General features: G+C 38.7%; 3 protein-coding genes across 6 annotated transcripts; all 3 read right to left on the bottom strand.

The window, feature by feature from the left end:
• Positions 1-227: 227 nt before the first annotated feature.
• On the bottom strand, positions 228-8,735 carry gyg1a (glycogenin 1a). 3 transcript variants are annotated; one of them, XM_027008589.3, is made up of 7 exons: positions 8,637-8,735; positions 7,826-7,961; positions 7,127-7,301; positions 6,772-6,934; positions 3,626-3,752; positions 2,652-2,862; positions 228-1,757 (listed from the first exon to the last, which is right to left on the bottom strand). In XM_027008589.3, exons 1-7 carry the CDS (start codon positions 8,641-8,643, stop codon positions 1,590-1,592), a joined length of 987 nt encoding a protein of 328 aa, XP_026864390.2. In that variant the 5' UTR covers positions 8,644-8,735; the 3' UTR covers positions 228-1,589. The 3 variants fall into 3 exon arrangements, with proteins under 3 accessions (XP_026864390.2, XP_026864391.2, XP_035390212.1); XM_027008590.3 differs by lacking the exon at positions 8,637-8,735 and adding an exon at positions 8,313-8,629; XM_035534319.2 differs by lacking the exon at positions 8,637-8,735 and adding an exon at positions 7,630-7,720 and having other exon boundaries at positions 7,826-7,963.
• Positions 8,736-9,890: 1,155 nt separating this feature from the next.
• agtr1a (angiotensin II receptor, type 1a) lies at positions 9,891-10,830 on the bottom strand. Its single transcript, XM_035534362.2, is given in 3 exon segments — positions 9,891-10,049; positions 10,082-10,316; positions 10,318-10,830. Coding segments are annotated over 3 exon segments (549 nt in total). The 5' UTR covers positions 10,473-10,830.
• Positions 10,831-17,321: 6,491 nt separating this feature from the next.
• rab3aa (RAB3A, member RAS oncogene family, a) lies at positions 17,322-22,275 on the bottom strand. 2 transcript variants are annotated; one of them, XM_027008598.3, is made up of 6 exons: positions 21,957-22,275; positions 21,844-21,870; positions 20,110-20,337; positions 19,573-19,691; positions 18,585-18,709; positions 17,322-18,460 (listed from the first exon to the last, which is right to left on the bottom strand). In XM_027008598.3, the coding sequence occupies exons 3-6, from the start codon at positions 20,335-20,337 to the stop codon at positions 18,270-18,272; spliced, it is 663 nt and encodes a 220-aa protein (XP_026864399.1). In that variant the 5' UTR covers positions 21,844-21,870; positions 21,957-22,275; the 3' UTR covers positions 17,322-18,269. The 2 variants fall into 2 exon arrangements, with proteins under 2 accessions (XP_026864399.1, XP_081555935.1); XM_081699809.1 differs by lacking the exon at positions 21,957-22,275 and having other exon boundaries at positions 19,672-19,691; positions 21,844-21,955.
• Between the last annotated feature and the right edge of the window lie 2,098 nt (positions 22,276-24,373).

The raw sequence follows: 24,373 nt of genomic DNA, 5'->3' as shown, positions 1-24,373 counted from the left end.
TGACCAGTGTCCTTTAAAACATTCCAGTCTCACTTTAAAAGATGTTTACTGGGATGGCCCCACTACTTTTTAAATGTGTACCATTTCCTCCACATGCTGTCTTTGCTATATCCTTTATTCAATAATAATTTGAGTACTGAAGCTTGTTGGTCAATAAAATCAAACATTACATTGCTAAAGCCAAGCTTTTGTACTTGTCTCACTCATGAGGAAAATGAAGCACAAAGTTGAGAAACAAAACATGATTTAATCAAAATAAATAATTGTACTACAAATATTTTAAGCCATAGGGATGATGCTTCTTGTATTGTTCAATGAGAAGAGGCTTGACATACATGACATTAAAACCTTTTCCTTTCAGTGCCACTTTTTCAGTGAATGCTCATAGCTGAGGACTTGACTTCTTTAAGGGAATGTGAATGAGGGGCAGTTGAATCGACTACAACAGCTGGGCCACACTTGTCCCCAACACTTTTCAAAGCAGTTACACCCACAAGCATTGTGAAAGTTGTAGTAACTGGTCCCCTTTGAGCATTCATTAATCAGCTGTGTTTGTGGGTGCAGTGTTCCACTGAGGATTTAAGGTAAAGGATACCTATCTGTCCCAAGCTCTTGTAAATAACATACTGAATATAAGGCCATTGACAATGCACTACTGAGTAATTACTTTTCTACATAAAAGCAAACCAATTGTTGTCCTCAGGTGCTGTTAACTGTGCCTAGTTAAGTGTTTACCCTTGCATCTGGAGTATTTATATAACAATTGTGTTTTCCCTGTGCCAAAACATTTGTTCATGCAGAGGCTGATCAGTTTTGTAGGTTGGAAAAAAGAGATGAAATGGGTTATATGCAGCTACTGGAGTACTGATTGACAGTACTGAGATCTCTATTGTACATATTACAGGCATGAAAACACTAGAAAAACCCCAAATGAAAACCTAGTTTGTGTGGGCAACTACATAATTAAGAGCCTAGCTAATGTGTCAAAGTAGTTTATACTTGACTAATGGCAACTTCTGATAACTCCAAGAGCTTGGATGCACTTAACATGACAGATTTATGCACAGACATGGGGTCATATTTTTAAAAGAATCAAAAAGGTGCAGTTAGTCAAATTATAATACTAATTCATTTATCAGCAAACATTTTGAAAAGCAGGCAAAACCTGGATCTGTGTACTGTATGTGTGTGTATGTATATGTATATGTATATGTATATATATATATATTAAAAAAAAAATAAATTTAAACATGACCAGGGAGTGCAGCGTCATCTGGTGTTGGACACCATGGGCCAAGACCTTAAAATAGAAATCTAATTTAATCCAAGGTTTAATCTGCCTGGAAAACCAACCCTTGGTGTATCCAGACTCTTGTCAGTGTGTAGTGAGATCTATAAACAGGGGGTTAGATAGCTGAAGTGCATAGGTGTTCTAAACACGTAGAAAAATACTTATGGGTTGAATCATAAGATCCACATAAATAACCAGACAACTTTTAAGAAAGCAAGTTTCCACATTTTTTGGTTAGATCTGTTGATTTCATGCTCTTATAGTATGCAGTACAAAAAGCAACGTTTCTCAGAGCTCTTCACTTGAGGAAGGAATCAAGCTTTTTCTCTATGTTTGCAAAAGAGTCCATGCCCAGGTAGTCAGCGTGTCCCTGCTCCCACCTCTGCTTGCGCTCCTGCGAAGATATCTGCAGTGATGGAGTAGGATGAGAGAGTTGCATCTGAGCTGCCTCCACATGGCTGTTATCCTTTAGGGAGGAAAAAAATAAATAAAAAAATGCTCATAGTTTAAAAAAAATACCCCATTAAGTGAACTGAAATCTGTGGAAGTGCATTATTTTGGGTTTCTGTATTCCTCTTGACAAAAGCAGTCTATGCAGGCATGCTTTCTTAAATATACAAGAAAGCTGGCAATTCCTTCCGAATTCAAAAACCTAATAAAATATTCAGAAAATCAGTTAGTTAACCACATTCACACAAACTCATGCTTCCATCTCTTTAAATAAATAAATAACTTACCTGTGACTTTTTTTTTTAAAAGTCATCTTTATGGCTTGGCCCTTTTAAGAACCAACTATACAAATAGAAACTGATCATGACCAGTGCATGTGGAGATAATTTCAGCCATTATATTCCAGTCCTGGAACATGCATACAACTGTAGTGCTCAATGCCTTAAGCACAAGACACTGATTAGATTTTAATTTCTAATTAGATTAGAAATTAGATTTCAATGTCCAAGATGTAGGCATCGTACACGGATGCTGTAGGTGTTTAACATATTTGCAGGTAATGTGTGCACAAGGAGGCAGTGTTATTTTGTGCCTGTCCCTATCCCCTTCTTGCATAATGTCATTTCCATACAAATCTATTTATCTTTGGAGAAGTATCAAACAGCCTGTGATCATTAAACAGATGGTGAACTTAATTCCAGTTGTGTAAGGATGTGCCCAACTTTGAAATTTTTTTTTTTTTTACATAGCATCATGTTTTAATGTCATCAATAATGTGAATGAGTTGTGAAGAGAAATGTTCACCTGATTAAATCAAACATCTAAATGTCCCAACAATGCACCAAAAAAACTGGGGGCTGTTTGTTTAGTGTCCTTTAACTAGGTCACATTTTTATTTCAGATATGTTACCTCAGAGCAGGCTGTGTAAAAGGGCTGTTCACTGTATTCCTCCTTCATTAGGGGCACCACTGAAGAGGAAAACACATCCCACCACTGCAGAAGATAGTTGGGCTGCATGCCAGATGTCTGACCCTTCACTGACTTACTTGTAGCATCATATACATAATCCCAGGGCTTCAGTTTACCCAGGAAGTGGACCACCTTTGCATTGTGACCATATCTAAGGACAAAGTAACATGAGAAGTAAAAGGGAAAAAAAGGTGTAAGCAAATGCAGTTCTAAATTCATTGAGGCAATTTTGCTCTCTGGGTATGATCTTTGGTGTGTCAAAGTAACGTCAAGAAAGCAATAATGAAGTAACCAGACTTTCAAAACAAAACCATGGTACTCGTCAGGATCAACATGTGATTTGCAGTGTTATTGCTACTGCTTTGAAGTTAACACTACATTTTGCAACAAAATTTAAACTTCTGTATAGTATGCATCTCAAAATCAACAAAGATCTGACTGACTACCAAAGGCTACAGATCTTCTGATTTGCACTCACAGTTTATGGAACTTGCTTGTAAGAATCTCTAGGCAACAGGTAAAGATAAGCCAAAATGCCATTGTTTGTGGATCAAATTCTCATAAGAGTATCATACTGACCACTGGACATTAGAGACATTGCTCCTGGAAAGCAAACATGTGAGCTGTGTCCAGAAGGATATTCAGGCTCTACATTAAGCTTCTAAAATAAACTCCCATTTTGGGAAGCTGCTCTGTTGAGATGGTTTTTTCCCCTCCCTTCATCTTCCATTACAGAACACTGTATTACAGCCAGGCTTACATGTGACCTTGAAACCTTTTACTCCATTGAGGCCATCTGCGACTACAGCACTGAAATTCCACAAACGGCACCACATGTGGGTACGTGTGTTCCGGCTCAGGGTTATAGAATATGCCAAAACCAAAGGAACTGGTTGTGTGGCCTGCATACTCACTGCTTAAATGCTGGAAGATAGGTATAGATGGCAATGCTACTGAGGTTATAAATGAAGGGAAGATGCCTGGAGATGTCTGCGGTTGCCCAGTCACTGAAGAAGCTGTTCAGGACACCCTGATCCCCACCTGGAGATAAGCATCAAATTAACACTGAAGTTTTCCAGTTAATGGCTTTCATATCCACAAAGACTTCATACATACATACATACATACATTATACATACATACATACATACCTACACACACACACACACACCTCGACAGGCACGACAGGAGCTTGAGTCGAAAGCAACTTCTTACATCATACAACTAACAAAGAAGAAAACACTGCTTTGCGTTGAACACAGTCAACTCAAACCTGTTAGTTTCACAAATGAAGGAAGACCATTCCACCTATAAGTGGAGGCACCACTGAAAAAGTGTGGTTCAGTTACTTCCTGCAAGACTGATTCCAGGACCAATTGCCACCTCCAAACTTCCTGTTTAGTGAGACTTAGAGAGACAGGTATTCCTCAGCATAAAACACTAAAAGATGTCCATCATTGCAGATGTCCATCATTGGGGTGCCTGACAGCACTGAGAATGTATGAAATGCAGGGTGGTTTGCCATATACCTTTAATAGAACCCTGTAAAGCAAGATTTAGATCCTGTAATTCTATAAGATCAGGACCCCAGAATCTCTGCTGGTTCTTGGTCATGCTCAATAGAAAAATGATGTAAATGAGCTAAAATCCTCTCCTCTTGCTACCAAACAAGGTTGCCTCACATTCAGTAAGAACAAAAGACTAGATTAACACTAGATTTGAGTCTTCAAAACTGCTAGATGTGTCTGCCTCAAAAGTAAGCCCATTTTAACCATGCACTTCCTTTAGATGTAACACAAAAGTCAACCAAGAACAGTCATCTGCACTGGTGAGAAATTACAGATGTTGAAATCAAATATCTCGAGGAATGGTATGAAAAATCAATTCTGTATTCATTTTCCAGTCTACAACTATGAAGCAAGGATTACAAATCTTCCTTCCTTTTAGATTGAGATTCAGCTTAATAGGGTTGAGATTCTGCATTAGCAATCATAATGGAACATGTGATCCGGCCTCTTTATAAAAAAAGACTATTGAATCTTGGCATCTTGAAAGATTAAGGCTCATTCAAACTCAGTCGAAAAACCCAGGGAACATTTAAAATATAAAACTGCTGAGATAAATCAGAATGTTGGTGGGGTGGGACACATACCACAAGTGGTAATTTCACCTTCATTTAATAACATTCCTGCAAATGAAAATCTATTGCCCATCTCAATGGGACTTTCTACATTGCATAATTCATCTACATGGTTCCTCTTTCAAGTAAGCAATTGTTATTTTAGCAATCATTTCAGACTTCTCTAAAATACTTTAAATTACTTGGTCAAAAAATTAACTCCAGACCTTACAAAAGGAATAAAGAACTAATTGTTTACACTCAGAAAGCATCAGAAGTGACTCATAGGTCAAGAGGAGCACTCAAACCTCTGCCAACACACACAAAGCAGCCTTGTATTCAGTGAACATGCCCAATAGATAGCCATATTTAAAGAATTATGCAAACACTTTCCAAAGACTTTTTAAGATAATATTTCATGATAATAGTCAATTTCAGTAGCATCACTGCAAATGAGCAGTTAAACAAAAACACTCCTAAAACTATTGGGCTTCATTCAAGAAACTAGTACACATTCATTTTTAAACAAGGGGTAGGACAAAAACCCTAAAAGGATTCCTGTCAGCCAAATCACTCTTAGGTAAAAGACTCCAGCTACACACAACCATCACCATCATGTTCAGGATCACCTCCTATTCAGCCTCCACCTGTATTCCGAATTTCACAGTATTTTAGTTAGCTGTAGTCCCTTTTTTCACTGCGCACTTCAAGTGATTTATAATTTGTACCATAAACACAAATTTGCTTTTAACGTTAAATGGTACCATGTTGGATGGGTTTAGATGACCATTTTAAATGGCATTGTGCTTCTTCGGTTTGTCTCTTTCCAACAGCTTGTATAGTTAATGTGGCAAACTATTGAAGCTTGATATCCTGAATGATTAAGGCCCATTCAGACTCAGCTGAATAACCCAGGGAACATTTAAAATTACTTCCATTAGTGTTCTTACAACAGTCAATTTTCAATTATGGAAAACAAAACTAAGATAACACTGTTCAAAAACCAAAGAAATTGGCTCATCAGTCCAAGATAAGGAGCATGCATGATTGACAGCCATCAAAGACTCACAGCCTGCTATATACTATAGGCATAGAAACAAACTGCCTGCTCCATATACAATACAAAAAGACTGACTTCACTGCAAAATGGCCAAGTCCAACAATCAAGTTTACTGTAGTCAGTAAAGCTTGTCTGTTAGACGGCCAGATATAGAGAACACACCAAATTGAGTTTCCTCTCACTAGATTGCTGGGTACAAACTTGAAGAGTAAGAAAGCAGAAGTAAAGTTTTGCCAAGTGTGTGCCCAAAACACATTAGCTTTGAGTAGTAAGGAACACAATTTTCCTTCATGAGGCAAAAATTATGGTGACATACTGGTTCTTTACTAGACTTTGGGTATTCTATTCATAGGACATTTTGTACAGGTACATTGTGTACCCAGAAGAGCATGATTAACATATTAGAATGGAAACAAATTTAGTCTGCCTGGGGCTTTAAAGCTTAGTCTAAGACCTCTGTAGATTCTTTGGTTACTCAGAGTGAACAGTTTTTCCCCCATTCTGTCACCTGCCTTTATGCTGCAAAAAAATGATCATTAACAGTTGCAATAAGAGGGAAAACCCTCCTCTAAATAGACAGACAGTCACATTAATGCAAGAAAACAAACAAAACCAAGGAAACTGATCTGGAGGGATAAAATGGACTGCTTTCCTTGAGAAAACTAGTTATATGCAAAGAAAGTTTCAAATTTACTAAGGAAGATATAGTTCACAGACCACTGTACCTAATTCTCAATTTGTTGTTCATTACAGCTGTTAAAGATGGTTTACATCAAGAAAGTGCTTTGCACCAAAACACCAAAAGATCCACCCAGCTAATCCTAAAGAGAGCATAATTCCAACTCATCTTCAGATTGTGGAGAAGGCCAACTCCAACTTACCATCGAAACTGCCCTGTTCCATACAGGCCGTCAGAAGCTTTCTATAAGTTTCATAAGATGGTTGAAACACAAACACGCCAGAGTTAAAGCAGTCAGGCCAGCCAGGATCTGGTGCAGCCGACAGCTCCTCTCGCGCAAACAGTTCATCTATGTTAGATACAACCTGTCAGCAGACATTACTGTTAGAGTCAATTCACCCTAAATGTCATCAGTGCAAAAGATCACTGGTAAATAAGATTATGCCAACTAATACCTGCCCATTACATTTGCATTGTCGATGAAGTATTTCTTTCAAATAAACACCATGAACTGTGATGAATGCATGAATGTGATCAATGATGAAAAAGGTGCTCACCATTGTGTCTGCATCCATGAACACACATTTGGAGTAGTGTGTGAGGGTCCAGCAGTGGAGCTTGGTAAAAGTAACACCTAGGTCAGGCCTCTTCATCATGGCCAGGTGAGCCATGTCACCACTATCCAGCACATCAACCAGCTGGACTTCATCATAGATCTTACGAAGCACTGCTCTGAAGCACAGCACGTCCCACGTTAGTCTCACAGACCAACCTGGGTTGAGCATCAACAAAGGCTCTCTACTACCTTTCATGAAAGTAGTAATGTGTAGACTCAATGCATCAAAAATTCTCAAACCTGAAATATAAACAACCCACCTGACAGGGTTGTTCTATTCATTTAAGTAACTGAGTTTGTTGTAAAATGTATTAAAGTAAAAATAATCATATTTGACCCCCAAACTTAATACAAATATACTTAAACTATAATAAAAGTATTAACTTTAATGCTTTAAACCACTGATAACATAAAATGACAGAATATTAAGGGGATCTTTAATACCTTGATGCCTCTGAGAAACAATTCCTATACATTTATGCAGGAAAAGGTTTTAGTTGTGCCATTTGGTGATGCAGCAATAAGTTTGAAACTGCTGTGAAAGAAACACAGCTTCATGGCTTTGACAAAAAAATGTCACAAATCTTAAGTTCAGCAGTGACCTGTGATTTATTAATACTGCACAACAATTATAACATACCTGGATGTCTCTGCTACACGCGGGCCAATCAGGGCAACCAGCTTCCGTGATGTCTTATGATTCCTTAGGGACTTGCCGAGCACCATAGCACCTTTGGCGTAGTTATTATTTGTGGCAAGTGTAACAAAAGCCTGGCCTAGGTAAACAAACAAACAACCATTTCCAAGGCTATTAAGAGAAACTGTTGATCATCAGGGCTAGTAATGAATGTGTGCATTCTTGTAATATTAAATTCATAAGGTAATGAGTGCACAACATAACCTTTTCAGAAGGCAACCTACAACTAAAGCAACAGTCATCATTCATAAACACGTACAATACCGACACGTACAACACTGACAAAATTTGTAATTATTGACGGAGAGAATGCGAAAGACGATGTATTTCTACATATTCATACGCAGACAGCGAGTGCACGTTTGACTGACGTGCCAACACTACAGAGCCAATGGTTTATGCGGAGCATCTAACATGACAGCGAACATACCACGGTCTGCCTGCGACGACTTTTGAAGTAATAAAATTGCTTGGTTGCTTAATACATTATGTAGGCCACGGAACCCCACCTAGTCCAACACTCTTCAGACGTTCGCTCTACTACTGGCTAAACCATTTCGTCTATTTAAAGGCCAACCGAGGCTTCACTGTATGACTTATAAGGTAGCCACTGAACGCGTTGCCATGCAGGCCTTAAAAGCCAGTGCCGCCTAATGTCAGTTACTCGAGGCTGTACAATGTAGCTATGCCGAACTCGATACAAAAAAATCCACGCTCGAGGTACTCGACGCCAGCAGCTACTCTCTTTTCGTACCTGCCATGACTCTTCAATAGCCAGAAATAAGGAGCAAGCACTTGACAGTTTAGCCTGAACGCCGGCACGCCTCACGGAAATGTTTTATATTTGCAGTGCTGACTTTCAACGGTCATGTGATCTCTGACCGCTCTAGACACACCCACAATATTGCGTAAATATTAGATATACATTTTACTGCGGGTTCCCGAGGAACTCTGTAATTTGGAGTCAAGTAATGGCAGAGGCATTCTTACATTTTTACAGCGGCACAAGTAAAGTGTCAATGTACTTCTGGATGCATGAAAGCCGTAGCAGGAACCCTTGGAACCCTTGGCATTTGGATCTAGTTTATGATTTGTAAACCACGTAATTCCACTTTCGACACACTCATGCATTGTCACCATCAGATTACGTTGGGTGAGTTTAGAGTTATTGTGACCTCCAAAACCGAGCTAGGCATGTTATTACGTCATTCGTTTCGTCATTTACTTTTATTTACGTATTTTTAAAAAAGAGCTCATTGACAAAGACCTACATTTGGTTAAACATACACGTTCAGAACCAGAGAAACAGTAAAAATATAAATGTCCAAATATCACATATATAACAGTGGTTAATAAATAGCATACAGCTGTGCATACACAGGCATACAACTCCTTTCACTCCTTTGATGAGACATTTCAACTTCTTTCATCTACAACAGCTGGAAATCTGAAGAGAGCAACTCAACCAGTATTATCCTGGATTATTATCCAATTTGTTTTGGTTTTATAGTGTAATGTTTTAGATGTAGTGTATTATCAAAATATTAATCACAGTGGAAGGTCTTTACAGTGTTATATGATATCAGAGGCTGCTTGTTACACCCGTTATTGAATACACTGTAATGATCAGAGTTCTGTGTTGTCCACTTTGTCTTTACAAAATAAATGTATTTGCATGTGTCCCTAAAACTCCTGTAATGATACCTTGCCTCCCATAACCCCATTTCGATTCTCTAGAAACATGTGATTTTACATTCTACCATGACATTGTTGAAGTGATCCTGCCATATAGCCTTATTTCTTACATCATGTGTACTATCCATCACAATGAGTAATCCCTCTGCTCATGGACATTAGATCGTTATTGAATTTGATATCACTCAGTGGTGTATCTCGCATATCTTTGGGAGGTTCTCCTTGCCACTGCTGTTTCTTTCTTATTCAGTTAGGACCTGGATTTCTGTAAATTTACTTTACGACAATGTTGGTTTTAAGACAAGTTATATAATTATAACCGAAATAGACTGACTTGTGCCATTTTACATTCAAAACAAAGAGTGTAAAGACTCTGGCAGAACCTCTTTCCAACAAAGCTGTAAAGAATATGGTTCATGCAGCTGTTGAAGAAGGTACTACAAATGGTGAATGGCATAGCAGTGTCACTAATGTCAATCTTATAGGAAATTGATCGATCATATTGTTGCTTTCAATAAAGTGGGTCCTGCGCATATAGGTCACAGGGAGACTGAGCATGAGAGCCAGCAGCCATACTGCAGCACATGTGCCCAATGCATAGGCCATAGTATGGCACTACTGAGACTCCACTGGGTGCACAATGGCCATATACCAGTCAATGCTGAGAACAGTTAAGAGGAAGATGCTTGTGTAGAGTGTGAGAAGGGACAGGCCTTTCACAGGAAGCTACCGAAAGTCCAGAGTAGCCCAGTACAGTGTAGGAAGCCCACATGGGCAGAGTGATGAGGAAAATCAAGTCTGACACTGCTAAATTTAAGGAAAAGATAAACTTGTGCCTTGTGAGATTACACTTGAGCATAATGCCCTTAGGAGAGGCTCCTGTCAGATTTTCCATCACTCACACAGTCATTCCGACAGGCTAACACCAGTCTTCAGGTACAAACATCCCTATAAAAACTCAAAAATAACAGAAACAGTTCTAATAATACATAACTTTAATTTAAGCCTGTGGTCATCATTTTCATTTCATTTCATTTACTTTAAATTTAGTTGTGCAAATTCAGCTCATGCGATCATGAGGTCAAAGTTCTATAATAATTGGTATTTACGCTCATTCTCATCCCCTCAAACCAATCACCCTATTCTCACCAAATGCACTTACATCATCCTCTAGTAATTCCTGGAATAACTGATAAATTAATGGTACCATATAGCAAAATGTATTGTTTTTATCTTTTGATGTTCAGCTGTATAGACATGTATTACATCCTGTTTTTTTTGGTGTGGCTGTGTGTGTGTGTGTGTGTGTGTGTGTGTGTGTGTGTGTGTGTGTGTGTGTGTGTGTGTGTGTGTGTGTGCGTGTTCTTGTGTGTGTGTGTGTGCTCCAGATCCAGTTCCATATTCCATTACAGAGTTTAATGTGTGCAGAGTTTAATATTAGCAAATCAGAAGACAAGACTCCACCCACCCAGAGGAGTACTAAAAGGAGGAAGAAGCTAGAGAGAAAAGGCAGTGATTTGTGAGATGTTTGTTAACAGCATTTGATATTTGACTTGGTGTATGATACTATTTCCCATTTTGACTTTGCTCTAATAGTTAATATTGTTATTGTATATTTGTATATATTCCACTTTGTTCCTTTTGTTGTGTTCACTGGTAAGTAGGAAGTGACTGCCATTTTGTTTGGGGTGTGGGTTTGCTCTGTTTTCTCCACCTAGGAGGTAAGCGTAATTGTGTGTATTTTCTTTTTCTCTGTGGGTTAGTGAGTGTCTTTTTGTTTCTAGTGTGTATCTGTTTATTTTGGCCTGGGTCACTCCTGATGTTGTTTATAGTCCAGTGTGACTACCTCTTGTGTATCACACTGTCTGTTGTATGATGCACTGTATATCATTGAATTACTTTGGTCTGTTGCAGTCTGACTTCTTCTACCACACACTTGATTTTTGCTGTTTTCCTCACACTTCCTGTTATGGCCTGGAGCCTAGACAATGTTGTAACAGAACTGAGGGCTCGTTCTGTTTCTCCCCTGGTTCTGTTTGGCTATTCCTTTTAGTTTTGTTTGTGTGCTCCATCTCTCTGGTGCTGATGTCTTGGTTCTGGCTGGTGTTTTTTCTTTTTAGGTGGGATGTTTGTACTGGTTATTGTGTGCTATGGCTGCTGCATTTGATTTGTCTGCTTTTTCTATTTGTCTGTCTATTGAGCAGTTAGACCATTGTTGGAAGGCAGATTTTTGGTTGTTGGCTGATTTTAATGTGGTTGTGCCTTGCTCTGCTAATAAAAAAAAAAAAAGTGGAATTTTTAAAGGGTTAGTAGAGTCTTCTCTTGTTGCAGCTAAAGTTCTGCCAGTACGGGAGCTGTCTCTGGGTGATCTCTCTCTATTGGCCAAGCTCATGGTGTAGACATGGCAGATGCTGTGGATGACTCTGTAGTCAGGCCATGCAGGGATCTCAGGGTTTCTCCCAGGGTAGACCCCAAACTAGAATTAAACTTGAAGGAGTTGGAGCTGGCAATAACACAAAGGAATGAGAGGCTAAGCTGCTACATTTTTGGGCTCTACAGGTAGATGCAGAAAGGAAGGTGACACTTTAAAAGGTTGAGTATCGGCTTGGAAAAACCCTCGGAAGACTCTTTCCAGCACCAGTAAGCCCTGTACCTCCAGGTACCCCAGCTCCCTCTGACTCTGCCACTGCCCACATTGATGTCAGTTGAGAGATTGCCTTGGTCCCTACTTTTTAGGGACCATGAAGTTGATGCATGTTTTCCAATGTTTCAGTGCATAGCATTGACTTTAAATTGGTCCAAGGAAGTATGCTCTCACTTACTGCAGTGTAAGCTAGTTTGTAAGGCCCAAGATGTGTTCATCATTCGAGCAGAGCCTAGATTACCACGTTGTGAAAGCAACTGTTCTCGGAGCATATGAACTAGTGCTGTAAGCATACAGACAGAACTTCAAATGCTTAAAAAACAATTGTGGAATTTGCCAGGGAAAAGACTGATTTATTAGAGAAGTGGTGTGCTGCTTGTAACATTACCACATTTAATCAATTTAAAGAGCTCATACTGGTTTAAGAATTCAAGAATTGTCCTCCTGAGAACATTGTAATGTATTTAAATGAACAGAAAGTGTGTAATCTGCTGCTTCTACGCTTGCTGATGAATTTGTGCTGACACTCAGAACTGTTTTTAATGCACCCATTTCCCATAGTGAAGCTCCCAGTCGTGCAACTTGCTCAAGGTATTAATGGGTAGTGGTAGCTCAGTGGTTAAGGTACTTGATTTGTAATTGGAAGGTTGCTGATTCAAACCCCACCACTGCCAAGTTGCCACTGTTGGGGCCTCTGAGCAAGGCACTTAATCCTCAATTGCTCAACTTGTACTCAGTCATGATTGTAAGTTGATTTGGATAAAGGTGTCAGGTAAATGTAAGGACTCCTGAAACCTCTCCAAAATCTGATGCCCCAATTTTAGCTGTTTCTGTGGAAACACGAATGCTTCTGCTGCCATGAGTGTGGACACATTATAGCTAATTGTACTGTGCTTAAGCACAATGCCATTTTAACAAAAACGGTAAATGCTATAAGTGCTGTATCTATGCATAAGTCTTTGCTTCTTCCCACAGATGCTGTTTCAGCCTTTTCTTTTTGCGGGATCTGTTTCTCTTTTCGAACCTGAGGAAGGCAAACGGCCCATCACAAGTTTACATGATATGGGTGCTGCAGTGTCTTATGTTGGATAATGTTGCCTTTTGCAAATCAGTCCTATTGTGGTAGTGATATGTTGATGTAAGGTCTTGAACTAGGAGTATTCTGGCTCCCACGGCATAACGTTTTTCTAAGAACCGACAATCACGGGCATGGTTAGAGTAGCTGTTAGTTCAGCTTTGCCATTTGAAAGGGGTGTCTTTTTTTATATTAAGAAATGACCATTGCTGGTGGAATTGCATTCCCCTTACTTGAAGTAGTTTCAAGCCCTATTGATGGTCTTGTTGCCATTGAACAGACAGCATTTCCTGCTTGTGTGTTAATGCATGCTCAAGCTTGCAAATTTGGGAACACTGTTTTTGGCTGACATGTTTATGAAGGATCCCTATATCCTTAAACCTGCTATGTCCATCTGTCCGTCCCCATTTCAACAGAGCCTATAGATCAGGCTGTGTTGATGTCTGCACATGGGGCAGCCTCATCCCTTATGCACTGTTTTGAGTTGGCTGATGGAAAAACAGGCACCCCCACTCAGCAACAGTGCTACTCCGTTCAAGATGGTGTATTAATGAAGACTTGGTTTCCGTCTACTGTAAGTGAGGGGTGGGAGGCCATCCACTAAATAGTGTTGTCACACTTGTCAAATTGTTGGAAAACCTATCCAAGTGATCCCTTCCGCTCTGCTTTTCCCCATACCAGTTGGTGATGCTTTCGAGAGATTTTTAGTAGATTGGGCTGGTCCCTTAGCCATTTCTGGAGCAGGTTTTGGGCATCTCCTTACGCTTGTGTGCTGCTACCAGGCTTCCTGCGGCCATTCCCCTTAAATCTAAGGCTATAGTGAAAGCATTAAGTTTTGCACCACATTTGGTTTACCTAAATGCATGCATACAGACAGATCAAGGTTCTAATTTTATGTCGACCCTGTTTGCACAAGTAGTTGGTGAACTGAAGATTCAGCATCAGGTGTCTAGTACCTACCATCCAGAATCCCAAGGAGCCCTAGAAAGGTTCCATCAGACCTTCAAGAATATGTTAAACATATTGTCAGGATTTTGAGAGATTGGGTTGAGGGAATGCCATTGTTTGCCATTTGGGGAAACAGTGCAGGAATCTACTGGCTTTAGTCCAAACACCCTGCTTTTTGGTTGATCAGTGCAAGGTCTGACTTAACTGCACTTATAGATAAATTCCCCTCTTTGTTTTCTGATGTCCCCACTCGCACTTCTGTGCTAAAAAATGATGGAGGTAGGATTCCATCCACCCATCAGACGACACCATACAGCCTAAACCTCCCATGTTTATGCCGATGACAGAAACGGAATATCTTTTAGAAGACTCTGATGACCCTATGGAGTAATAAAAGGAGGAAGAAGCTAGAGAGAAAAGGCAGTGATTTGTTAACAGTATTTGATATTTGACTTGGTGTATGATCTTGCTTCCCATTCTGACTTTGCTCTAATAGTTAGTATTGCTATTGTATATTTGTGTATATATTCCACTTTGTTCTTTTTGTTGTGTTCACTGGTAAGTAGGAAGTGACTGGGGTGTGGGTTTGCTCTGTTTTCTCTACCTATGGGGTAAGTGTAGTTGTGTGGTGTTTCTCTCTCCCCCCCCCCCCCCCCCCTCTGTGGGTTTAGTGTCTTTTGTTTCTAGTGTGTATCTGTTTATTTTGGCCTGGATCACTCCTGATGTTATAGTCCAGTGTGACACTACCTCTTGTGTATCACACTGTCTGTTGTATGATACTTCGTGTATCATGGAATTACTTCGTCTGTTGCAGTCTGACTTAATTTCTACCACACACTTGATTTGCTGTTTTCCTCAGATTTCCTGTTGCGGTCTGGCTATATTTCAAAATAATTGCTGCAATATACCTTTTCTAATACCACAACCAAATATAAAACCATAAGTCCTGTCATTTATTTAAGACTAGACAAATATTTTTTTATTATAATTGCTGAGTAACCTTTCTTACAGATCAATGATGCTTCTACCAACAAATTTGCATTATTGTCCTTTGGAAATCAAGGACAGTCCAAGAGTTTTAAATTTTATCTGACATTTCACTATTTGTCAGGAAGTGATCACTCTAGGATGATGGGGCTCACTGCAGATATTTTTGAGAGCCATTAATGTGATGTCTACTCCTAAATGTGAGGAAGGGAAAACACTTGCTGCCTGCTGAGTTTTGAAAACTAAATTTTACCCAAAGTATGTTGCCAGCAACTTTTCATGCACTACCTAGATTTCTATTAAATGACAATACAGGGGGGAAATATTGATTATTTGAAATGCATTTATCAATACAAGAACACAATTTAAGAAGTAAGAGAACCACAGGCAATGTAATGTAGTCATAACAACTTGCAAGTAAGCTATGGTAAAATAATCAATATAATTCAGAATTGTATAAGACAAGTACATGGTAGCATAGTAAAGCCAATCTGTTCTTCTCAAAATGAAATTGGCTTCCTATGCTCTACAAAACGTTAAGGGCCTTGATCAGGGGATCAACAGTGGCAACTTGGTAGTGGTGAGGCTTGAACTTGCAACCTTCAACTAATAGTAAGATTAACTGAGCTACCACTGCCCCACAAATAATGTGAAGATGTCTGCCAGGTCCTTTAACTGCTTCATTAGCCAGAGCTGGAATGTAGACTCCAAATAGAACCACACTTGAGATTTCAGCCTGCATTTAATCACCAGGGCCTTCAAATCAGATATACAACCTCCACCTCACTGCCCCAGTTGTTCAGGAAAAAAAAAACAAAACAACAAAACACCAAGCATTACCTTTTTCCTCGGCTTTACCCATGATGACTGCGTCCCTTACATTCCAATTGACTAAGAATGGACCTTTAGGGCCAGTTTGAGAACAGATAACTTGTGACAAGGAGAAAAAATTTGAGGTCACATCTAAGAAAATGCTGTTACACTTTCAGGAATGGTGTTGTAGAAACACCTATTTTATATTGAACATAAATGATCAATGACTATACGGCTTATCCTTAATGATTTTATATTGTGGCTAAAGATTTAGATGAGAGGCTTCATTTTGGGGACTACTGTGAGTTTTCCAAAATCTCAGTAGTACCCCCCCCCCCTTTTTTTTTTTTTCTGGAAGCTTATTCTAGGGGACAACCATATGTAGTAGAATCTCTCTTTTTTTTTCTCTCTCTCTCTCTCTTTTTGAACAAAGATTTTCCCAGTTTCCAGAGAAGCTGACAATTGAGATGGTAGTTAAAATGGCTTTGTTGCTAGGGAAGCTTTGTTTTTAGTAAAAAAAAAAAACTAACAAAAAGAGACAAAAAACATCACTTCATGAAACTTTCCATTCTCCAAGCAGCAAACATGAAGAAAACTGTATATGCTTTTATAGTGTGACTCCTTTTATACAGCAACAGGAATTCTCTTTTAAGAAGTGTTTTAATGATGTTTTCTCTGCACTGAAAAGAAAACTTGATTACATTTGGTTTGGAAACACAGAAGTACAGAGAATGTGGATAAATATTTTACTATATAAATGTGTTTTAGTGGCTTTTTATAACTGACAATGAAACTGAAATAATTCAAGAATTAGTTTAATCCCATCATCCATTAAAAAAACAGCAAACATTTAAATAGATGGCTAGATAGTCAGTCTGTCTGTGACAGATACATGGTCCATGGTGTAAACAATACTCCTCATTAGCCTACCCATTTAAACTTATGTGATTTTGCAACTGTGAACCACAGTTTCAATGTGTAATGTCTTAGCAGCATTTCCATCCAGCATTGTTCTACTGGTCCTAATGCACAGCAATGACTCTCAAACTATTACAATGACAATCAGTCCCGGACCCTGCTTTCTAGTGCTAAGTGCACCATCTGTGTATACAAAACAGATTGTACTTGCATTGTAATTCAACAAATGCTTATGTATTTTCTGAAAGTAATTAAGGTAGATCAGGGGTTTCTAACATACATTCACAGCACTGACTACTGAAAATTACTCAGAAAATTAGCAGAAGGGTTTGCACAGAGCTGTGGTATTCTATGATGAGACACTCCAGAACCCCCCCCCCCCCCCCAAAAAAAAAAACCAACAACAAAAAAACAATGCACATCAATACCGCACCAATAAAATAACTGAATTGAAACTTCTCTGTATTAAAATATTTTTTTCTTCTTAATCACAAATATTTCCTCCATACTTTCCAAACCTTGTTTCTCACAAAAATGTCAAACATTAAATAAATAAATATATAAATAAATATATAACAAAAAATCTACATCGGTCAGCTATCTTTATTTGTTTGTGAAATGGGGCCTGAATACTCTTTTACAAAGAACAGTTATGGAAATATGGAATATATAAACTAGGAGATAGGAGTTTTAAGCATGGAATTTCCCTGAACCCCCCTCCCCCCCCCCCCCCTCCCCAAAGATAGACCTACCACAAAGCAAGACTCTCAAACCAAAACATTCCTGATTATTTTAAAGAATTATGAATTAAAGTGTTGTCACTATGCAGACTAATAACACAGTACCACACCCAGTGGTTTTTTGGGGGGGAAATCTGTGTACCTAATCTAAAGATACTTTCGAACTTCAGAAACATTACTGTTCCATGAGTGAAGGAAAGGCTGGCTTCTAGAATCTGACTGCTGTTTATATCGCTTATTTTCAGGATGAATAAAAAAACATGAGGAGAAACTGTTGGGTTGGTGATGGGATTTAAAAAAAAAAAAAAAAAACACCATAAGAAGGATGGCACCTGTGGTGACAAATGTTGGGCAGTGACTCATACAATGACTACTACCAATTCTAGCTTTGTCAATTCATGAGGCAAAATCCCAAATCCAAAAGACTAAATACAGAGTGTGAAGAGAGAGAAAGCGGGGAGACAGGAGTACAGCCATACACCCTCTTCTCATTGAGGGAGAGTCTTGCCAAAGCCCTTCGTCACACAGAGGAAATGTATTCAGCTTTCAGCAAGGGAAGGAGCACCCTTAGCAGGCACAGTCCTTGTATGAGTGCTGGGGTTGGTCATTGAGCTCAGGCCCCTGTTTGCCTCCTGTGACAGCAAGCTCGCCACCCTCCAAACTTTCTGACATTCTCTCACAGATGATATCCACCAGGTGTTCAAATATCTTCTTCACGTTAATGTTATCCTTAGCACTAGCCTCAAAAAACTCAAAGCCTAAAACAAAACAGGTCAAAAGGCTAGTGTTAAAGCACATTCGTGGGGTCAATGGTTCAATAGCAAGATAATAAAAATGTAATTTAATTGTGTTTTATGAAAACATTTTCCATAAGCAAATCACCAAGCTGTTCTGCCAAATGTCTTCCTCTCTCTGTAGCCACAAGCCTCTCTTCATCCATATCACATTTATTGCCCACAAGAAGCACCTGAGCATTGTCCCATGAGTATGTTTTGATTTGAGTAGACCTGAAACACATTCACACAATTACATTTAGATGGAAAGAGGAAAAAAAATCTGCCCTCTGATAACATGAGTCATATTAACTGACTGTAATACCTTAAAGTGACAGGACAAAGAGTACATATCACAAGAGGTGCTAGTGTTTGTGTTTGCTTTAATCATTTAGTCAAAAGGTAAAGCTTTCATCACCACTCACCACCAGCAAATAAGGCAACATTCTCTTTGCTGCTTGTATTCATAGCAAGTCCTCTGTGTACTAATCTTTGTCTTCTTAACAAATATTAATAGGTTTTTCACACAAAGACCCACCATAAAAGTGCCAAATGTACACAGTGATGGTAAAATATCATAAAATTGAAACAAGCATACATGCATACTAGTAATATTGAAAGTGTGTGCACCACTACACTATTGGTGAATCACTTTTTCAAGTTCAATTAAAACTCTATACTTCTATCTGAAGGAAAATAATTTAAAATGCTCTAGGGATGAACCAGCATTTACCATAACTAAAGTGCCACTCCAATAATCTAATTGAGATTTCTTCCTGACCACTTTACAACAGCCTGATGTGTTGTACTTTAGACACTTTCATGCTGGGAAGAAACAAAGTGCACTAGATCTCAAACTGCAAAACATATTACAGAATAGCAGAGATTGTAAATGACAACTTGCAGCATTCAGGATACTGTGTGGTATGTACGCATGAAGGAAGTCTGAAAATTTGGTTCAAATCCTATGCATCTTGCAAAATCTAGAAACTCACAACTGAGTCATTGCAAATAAAAAAAGGTTAACTTGGATAGCCAGGAAAATGCTGGAATTGAAATGGAAAATTCCCAAGAAAAAAGTGTCTGCATATTCATACCAGTCCTGTACTGCATTGAATGACTCCTCATTAGTGATGTCATACACAAGAATAAAGCCCATTGCCCCACGATAGTATGCAGTGGTGATGGTTCTGTACCTCTCTTGCCCAGCTGTGTCCTGAAACACACAATTCACTCATCAGCTCTCATGTAGGTTAGGTCCATATTCAGAGAGGTGGAAAACAATGGCTAAGTATCTTAGAAAGTGGTTAATGTCATAAATAACTAATAATAAATCGTAACAAATAACAAATGGTGAAGCCCAATTAACAAATACTTAAACAGGATTAGTTTCCTTTGTAAAGTTTTTACAGGCCAGTGGTCACCAACACTACTCCGGGTAAACAAGGTTTTCTAAACATGTGGCAGATTAAGACTGAAAAGAATCTGTGTAATATGGTAGAACTCCAGGTTAGTGAACACTGCTTTAGGCTAAAGCTTTGTAAGAATGAGTACCCAAATAAAATGCATAGACTGTAATTAAAAATAACTAGCCCCCAGTAAAAAGAGCAAAAATAAGTACATGAACTCCATACCCAGATCTGAAGCTTTAGCTTCTTGTCATTCCTGTAGATGGTTTTCACTTTGAAGTCAATGCCAACAGTGCTGACAAAAGCTGGTGTGAACGAGTCATCTGCATAGCGGAACAGGAAGCTGGTTTTGCCTACACTGCTATTTCCAATGATCAGGATTTTGAACATATAGTCAAAGTTCTGATCTGCTGACTCTCTCTGTCCATAGCGAGCATCATTAGCTGAAGCCATCTATAAAGAGTAATATACAGACTTTAAATAAGTAACACTAAACTGAATATCCATTTGTTGAATACTTCATTACAATTCGAGGAAAGCTTTTGCAAACAAGCAACAGTAAATTGGGATTTAGACATCAGTCTCTGTTTAACTATAAAGGAAAACTTTAGACAAATCCATTTCAGATCATGTGAATTTCTACATCCCAACAGATCAGGTTTGGGATTGTTAAACAGAGATGACGTTTCTTGTGGGAGGATCTTGAAAAGCAGCGTAGCGGTGTCAGGTGTTGGAATAGAAGAATACAAGGTCTAAATATACACAAATATATATTCCTTATATACAAAGAATATAAGGTCTAAAACCTAGCGTCTATAAGAAAAAAAATACTCAAAGCATAGAAGTCTTTTGACGAATACAGTTTTTTTACTCTGAGGACACGTCCAGGACCTTGAATACCAATATTTGTCGGATGGATTCAGGGACATAACACGCAATTATACAACAAGACCGTTTATTAGCTTGCAACCATAAACACCTGCATTTTACCTCAAAGGGCATTTTCGAAGATAGCATTCTATAAAAATAAATTTCATTTTCCATCATTACTATTCTGTCATCGAACAGCAGAATAGGACTTCTTTTTTTTTAAATCTTCATTCAATAGCCAAGCCGGTTTCGTAATTTTGATTTTCGATCCCCACAATGCGCTTGCGCCTGTCAGTGACGTAACCGTTAACGTCCACTACAAAATGGTCTATTTGATGACAGCGAGTTAACGCTAACGTTACGCTGGCTACTTGTGAAGGGTTTTATAGGGACTAAGAAAAAGATAGGTAGTTGTGTAAACTAGCTAGCTAGCTAGAAATTAATAGCTAGTATAGACACCAGCTGCCTAAAGTTTGCTCGAGCAGATTAATGCAAGAACGCAGACAACTATTAAGGAAAAAGCTATACACAGCTAGCGAGCTATATCAAAAATCCGTTCATTTTCACCCAAATTTAGCCATATCTTGCATGTGATTAAGTTCTAAGTGTTAACCCCGAGAAATAAATTAACCTTTGACGGAAACGCATTGATATCAAGATAGCTTGCTAGCGAGCAGATGTCCAAATAATCCTAATTAGCGTTAGGCTGCATTAACTAAGATAGGTTAAATAATTAGCCACACGTTAACATAGTAAGTTAACATGCAGATCAGTTAGGAAATGTCACAATAACCATCCAAAACATAAATGATTCCTATATAGCTAATGTTAGGGACACACGCTTCCAAAATCTTTAGCTAGCTAACTTAGTTAGCAACCAACAGTACAACTGCGTTCGAGGGCAGTGAAGTCTAGTAACATCAAAAGCAGCTGAATGTTCGTGAAGTGGCGTTTTATTAGCTAGCTCCTAGATCACCACCATGCCGAAATAACGAGTATTTTTCGTCGTTATTATTACATTTGTCCATCGTGATACAAACTAATGAAAAAATCAACACCAGTTGAAGTAACGGGCAACAGAAAGCTTACCGTCGTACAATGTTTCTTAGTTGCCCAGCTCTAAGTATCAGACCGCGTTCAAGCTATCTGCGCTTTAGCGATTGACGGTCAGGTAATGTGCGTTAAATCTGAAGGCGTATATATGCGCGCTTTTACGGTATTTCGCTGCTCAACGCAAACTAACGCTCTCTAAGTAAAGTGAAACTATTTTTGAAGAGTATTGGCGTAGACACGCATCATTCCATTGCACCGAATGGTCTGTCCCCAGAGTACCTTAGCGAACTCCTAGTGCATTACGACCCACCACGTCTGCTTAGATCAAGAGGCGCAGGCTCTTTACGAGTATCAAGAATAAGAAAATCTACCGCAGGGGCATATCCATGTCCTATAAAGCTCCCATACTATGGAACCTTTCTGTAAATGTTTGAGACTTAGACACATTCTTAATATTTAAGGCTAAGCTGAAAACATCTGTACAGTCAGGCATTTTATTAAATATTTCCCATCTTAGGTTAAGGTGTAGATTTGGGAGGTCTTGGCCATTGAGTGTTATGGTAAACTGGGATGGTATGATGCTTTCACCTCTTCACCTCTTTATCAGTCAGGTTTGTTGAGTAGCAGAGTACTGATGTTCCAGGGAGCCCTCATGCCTTCTGGCTCTGTCCTTTTAGTTGTGCTGCCTTAGCTAGATCTGTTGGAGTCCACCTTTGCACATTATAGTTTCCTAATTCACACACCCTCATAACTGGACATACCTAATAATCTATTCTCTGTTTTTGTACATCTACTCCCGAAGTCATGCTGTTACTGTGCCTCTACTTGTCGCAGCTATAATGACTCCCCTCACCATCCCTGATGCCCCCCTGCTGTAGCCCACCACACCTCCACCCCAGCCAACTACTACTACTCCATTGCCTTTGACAGACATTCTTATGAAAGATGGCTTTCGGACACATGCACACTGTTGAAACCAGACTATGACTTCTAGAAAACCAGAATAGACATTCATTGCTTATTTCTTTATTATTATTATTATTATTATTATTATTATTTTCTTTCTCTCTCACTACCTATCCTGCTCCTTATTGTTTATATTGTGGCTATTGTAGTGTCTGTTGTTGGCTAGAGGAGGATGGTTCCTCTTAAGGTTTCCTCCTCATGCTCTAGGGAGTTTTTCTGTGACACTGTTGCCCTTGGCTTGCTCACTGGGGGCTTAGACATGCACATGTGTAAAGCTGCTTTATGACAATGTCTGTTGTAAAAAGCGATATAAATAAATTTGACTTTGAACAACGCAGGCCATCTTTCTTTCAACTCTTGATTCCTTTTGCACAGTGTCCTGTCTAGACAAGTGGCTCAAAAGTGCCTTGCAGGACTTGCAAGTACATGAACAGATGAAATACATGCATTGATAGGAATGGTGACATCCATAATATTCAAACTTTTAGTGTTTAAGAATCTCAGATCTTCATTAAACAGAAGTACCACAGTCTTTGCATTTCCACATTCATCTTCAGACTATGGAAGAAAAAAAAAGTCCCATCTTACCCATTTGACAATGAATACAATTTAGAACATGTAGCATAGTACATTTGCATTCAATTTATAGAGTTATTTAAAAATTATAGTTATGTTTGCTGGAAGTTACTTCTTTAGAAGGGTAAGCAAATCTTTTTAAAGCAATTAGATAGTAATACTAATTAATTCCTGAACATCTGCACATAATCCACAATAGTTTAAAAGATAGAATATATTAAGAGGCATGGTGATTTCTTTTTTGGCATATTGGGGGGATGCATCGTATTCATATTGGCTTATTTGTATTGGCAGAAGTTAAAACAAAGTTATACCCATGGTTACATTTCCCCATGTGAATTTATATGACAATTGTAAGCACAGTCTCATTGAAGAAGCAGCCTACTCTAAGGGAACTCAATCAGTAGTTGGTGAAGGAAATGTCTTCTGAGCATGTAAAGTGAATTGGCTCTTGTAATGATATCCTTATCAGTTTAATGTTGAATTTGAATTTGAGACCTTTCACATGCAGATCTGTATGAAAATATAAACTCACCGAGTACTAAGTTAAACCTTTGCTGTAAGAGTTCTGGTCAATCTGACAGTGTGTCTGTCTTATCATCTTTAGCACTTTAGCGAAACAGTGAAATCTGGCCAAACAGAATTGTCCTGGCTTTATGGGAAATTTCTGAGAAATAGATATCCAAATTCAGTCTAATTCACCTAAAGGTAGTACAACTTTAATATGGATTTATGAAAAAGGGGTACAGTAGAATCTGTCCAAATTTACACTAGTGATAGGCAAAGGAGACCACTCTTGGGTGGTAGTAGAATTGTTTTTGCATTATGGGAAAATTCAGAGAAATAGATAACTATACTTCCTCTGAATTAAATGGCCATTTAAACACAATTACAAATACAAAGACTTCCAAATGGATGTATTAAACTTGTACAGTAGAATATTATAAACTTGTTCCGGTGATGGCCAAGGGCCACCGCTCAATTGGCAGCGAAATTTTTCAGCCCTGGAGTACCTCCTGCCCTG

The sequence above is a fragment of the Electrophorus electricus genome, chromosome 17 (assembly GCF_041902795.1).
Source record: "Electrophorus electricus isolate QZ-2024a chromosome 17, ASM4190279v1, whole genome shotgun sequence".
In the NCBI taxonomy this organism is placed as follows: Eukaryota; Metazoa; Chordata; class Actinopteri; order Gymnotiformes; family Gymnotidae; genus Electrophorus; species Electrophorus electricus.
The sequence above is the reverse complement of the archived record's forward strand: the minus strand, read 5'-3'. Positions and strand labels throughout refer to the sequence as shown.

Excerpts from the sequence above, each read along its gene's own strand:
- gyg1a (XM_027008589.3), bottom strand. Across the intron at positions 6,935-7,126 it reads TCATGGATGCAGACACAATG|GTTGTATCTAACATAGATGA; the intron begins GTGAGCACCTTT and ends GTCTGCTGACAG. Across the intron at positions 1,758-2,651 it reads TTTACACAGCCTGCTCTGAG|GATAACAGCCATGTGGAGGC; the intron begins GTAACATATCTG and ends TCCTCCCTAAAG.
- rab3aa (XM_027008598.3), bottom strand. The coding sequence starts at position 20,337 with ATGGCTTCAGCTAATGATGCTCGCTATGGACAGAGAGAGTCAGCAGAT. Across the intron at positions 19,692-20,109 it reads AGCTAAAGCTTCAGATCTGG|GACACAGCTGGGCAAGAGAG; the intron begins GTATGGAGTTCA and ends TGTGTGTTTCAG. Across the intron at positions 18,461-18,584 it reads ACATTTGGCAGAACAGCTTG|GCTTTGAGTTTTTTGAGGCT; the intron begins GTGATTTGCTTA and ends GTTTTGTTTTAG.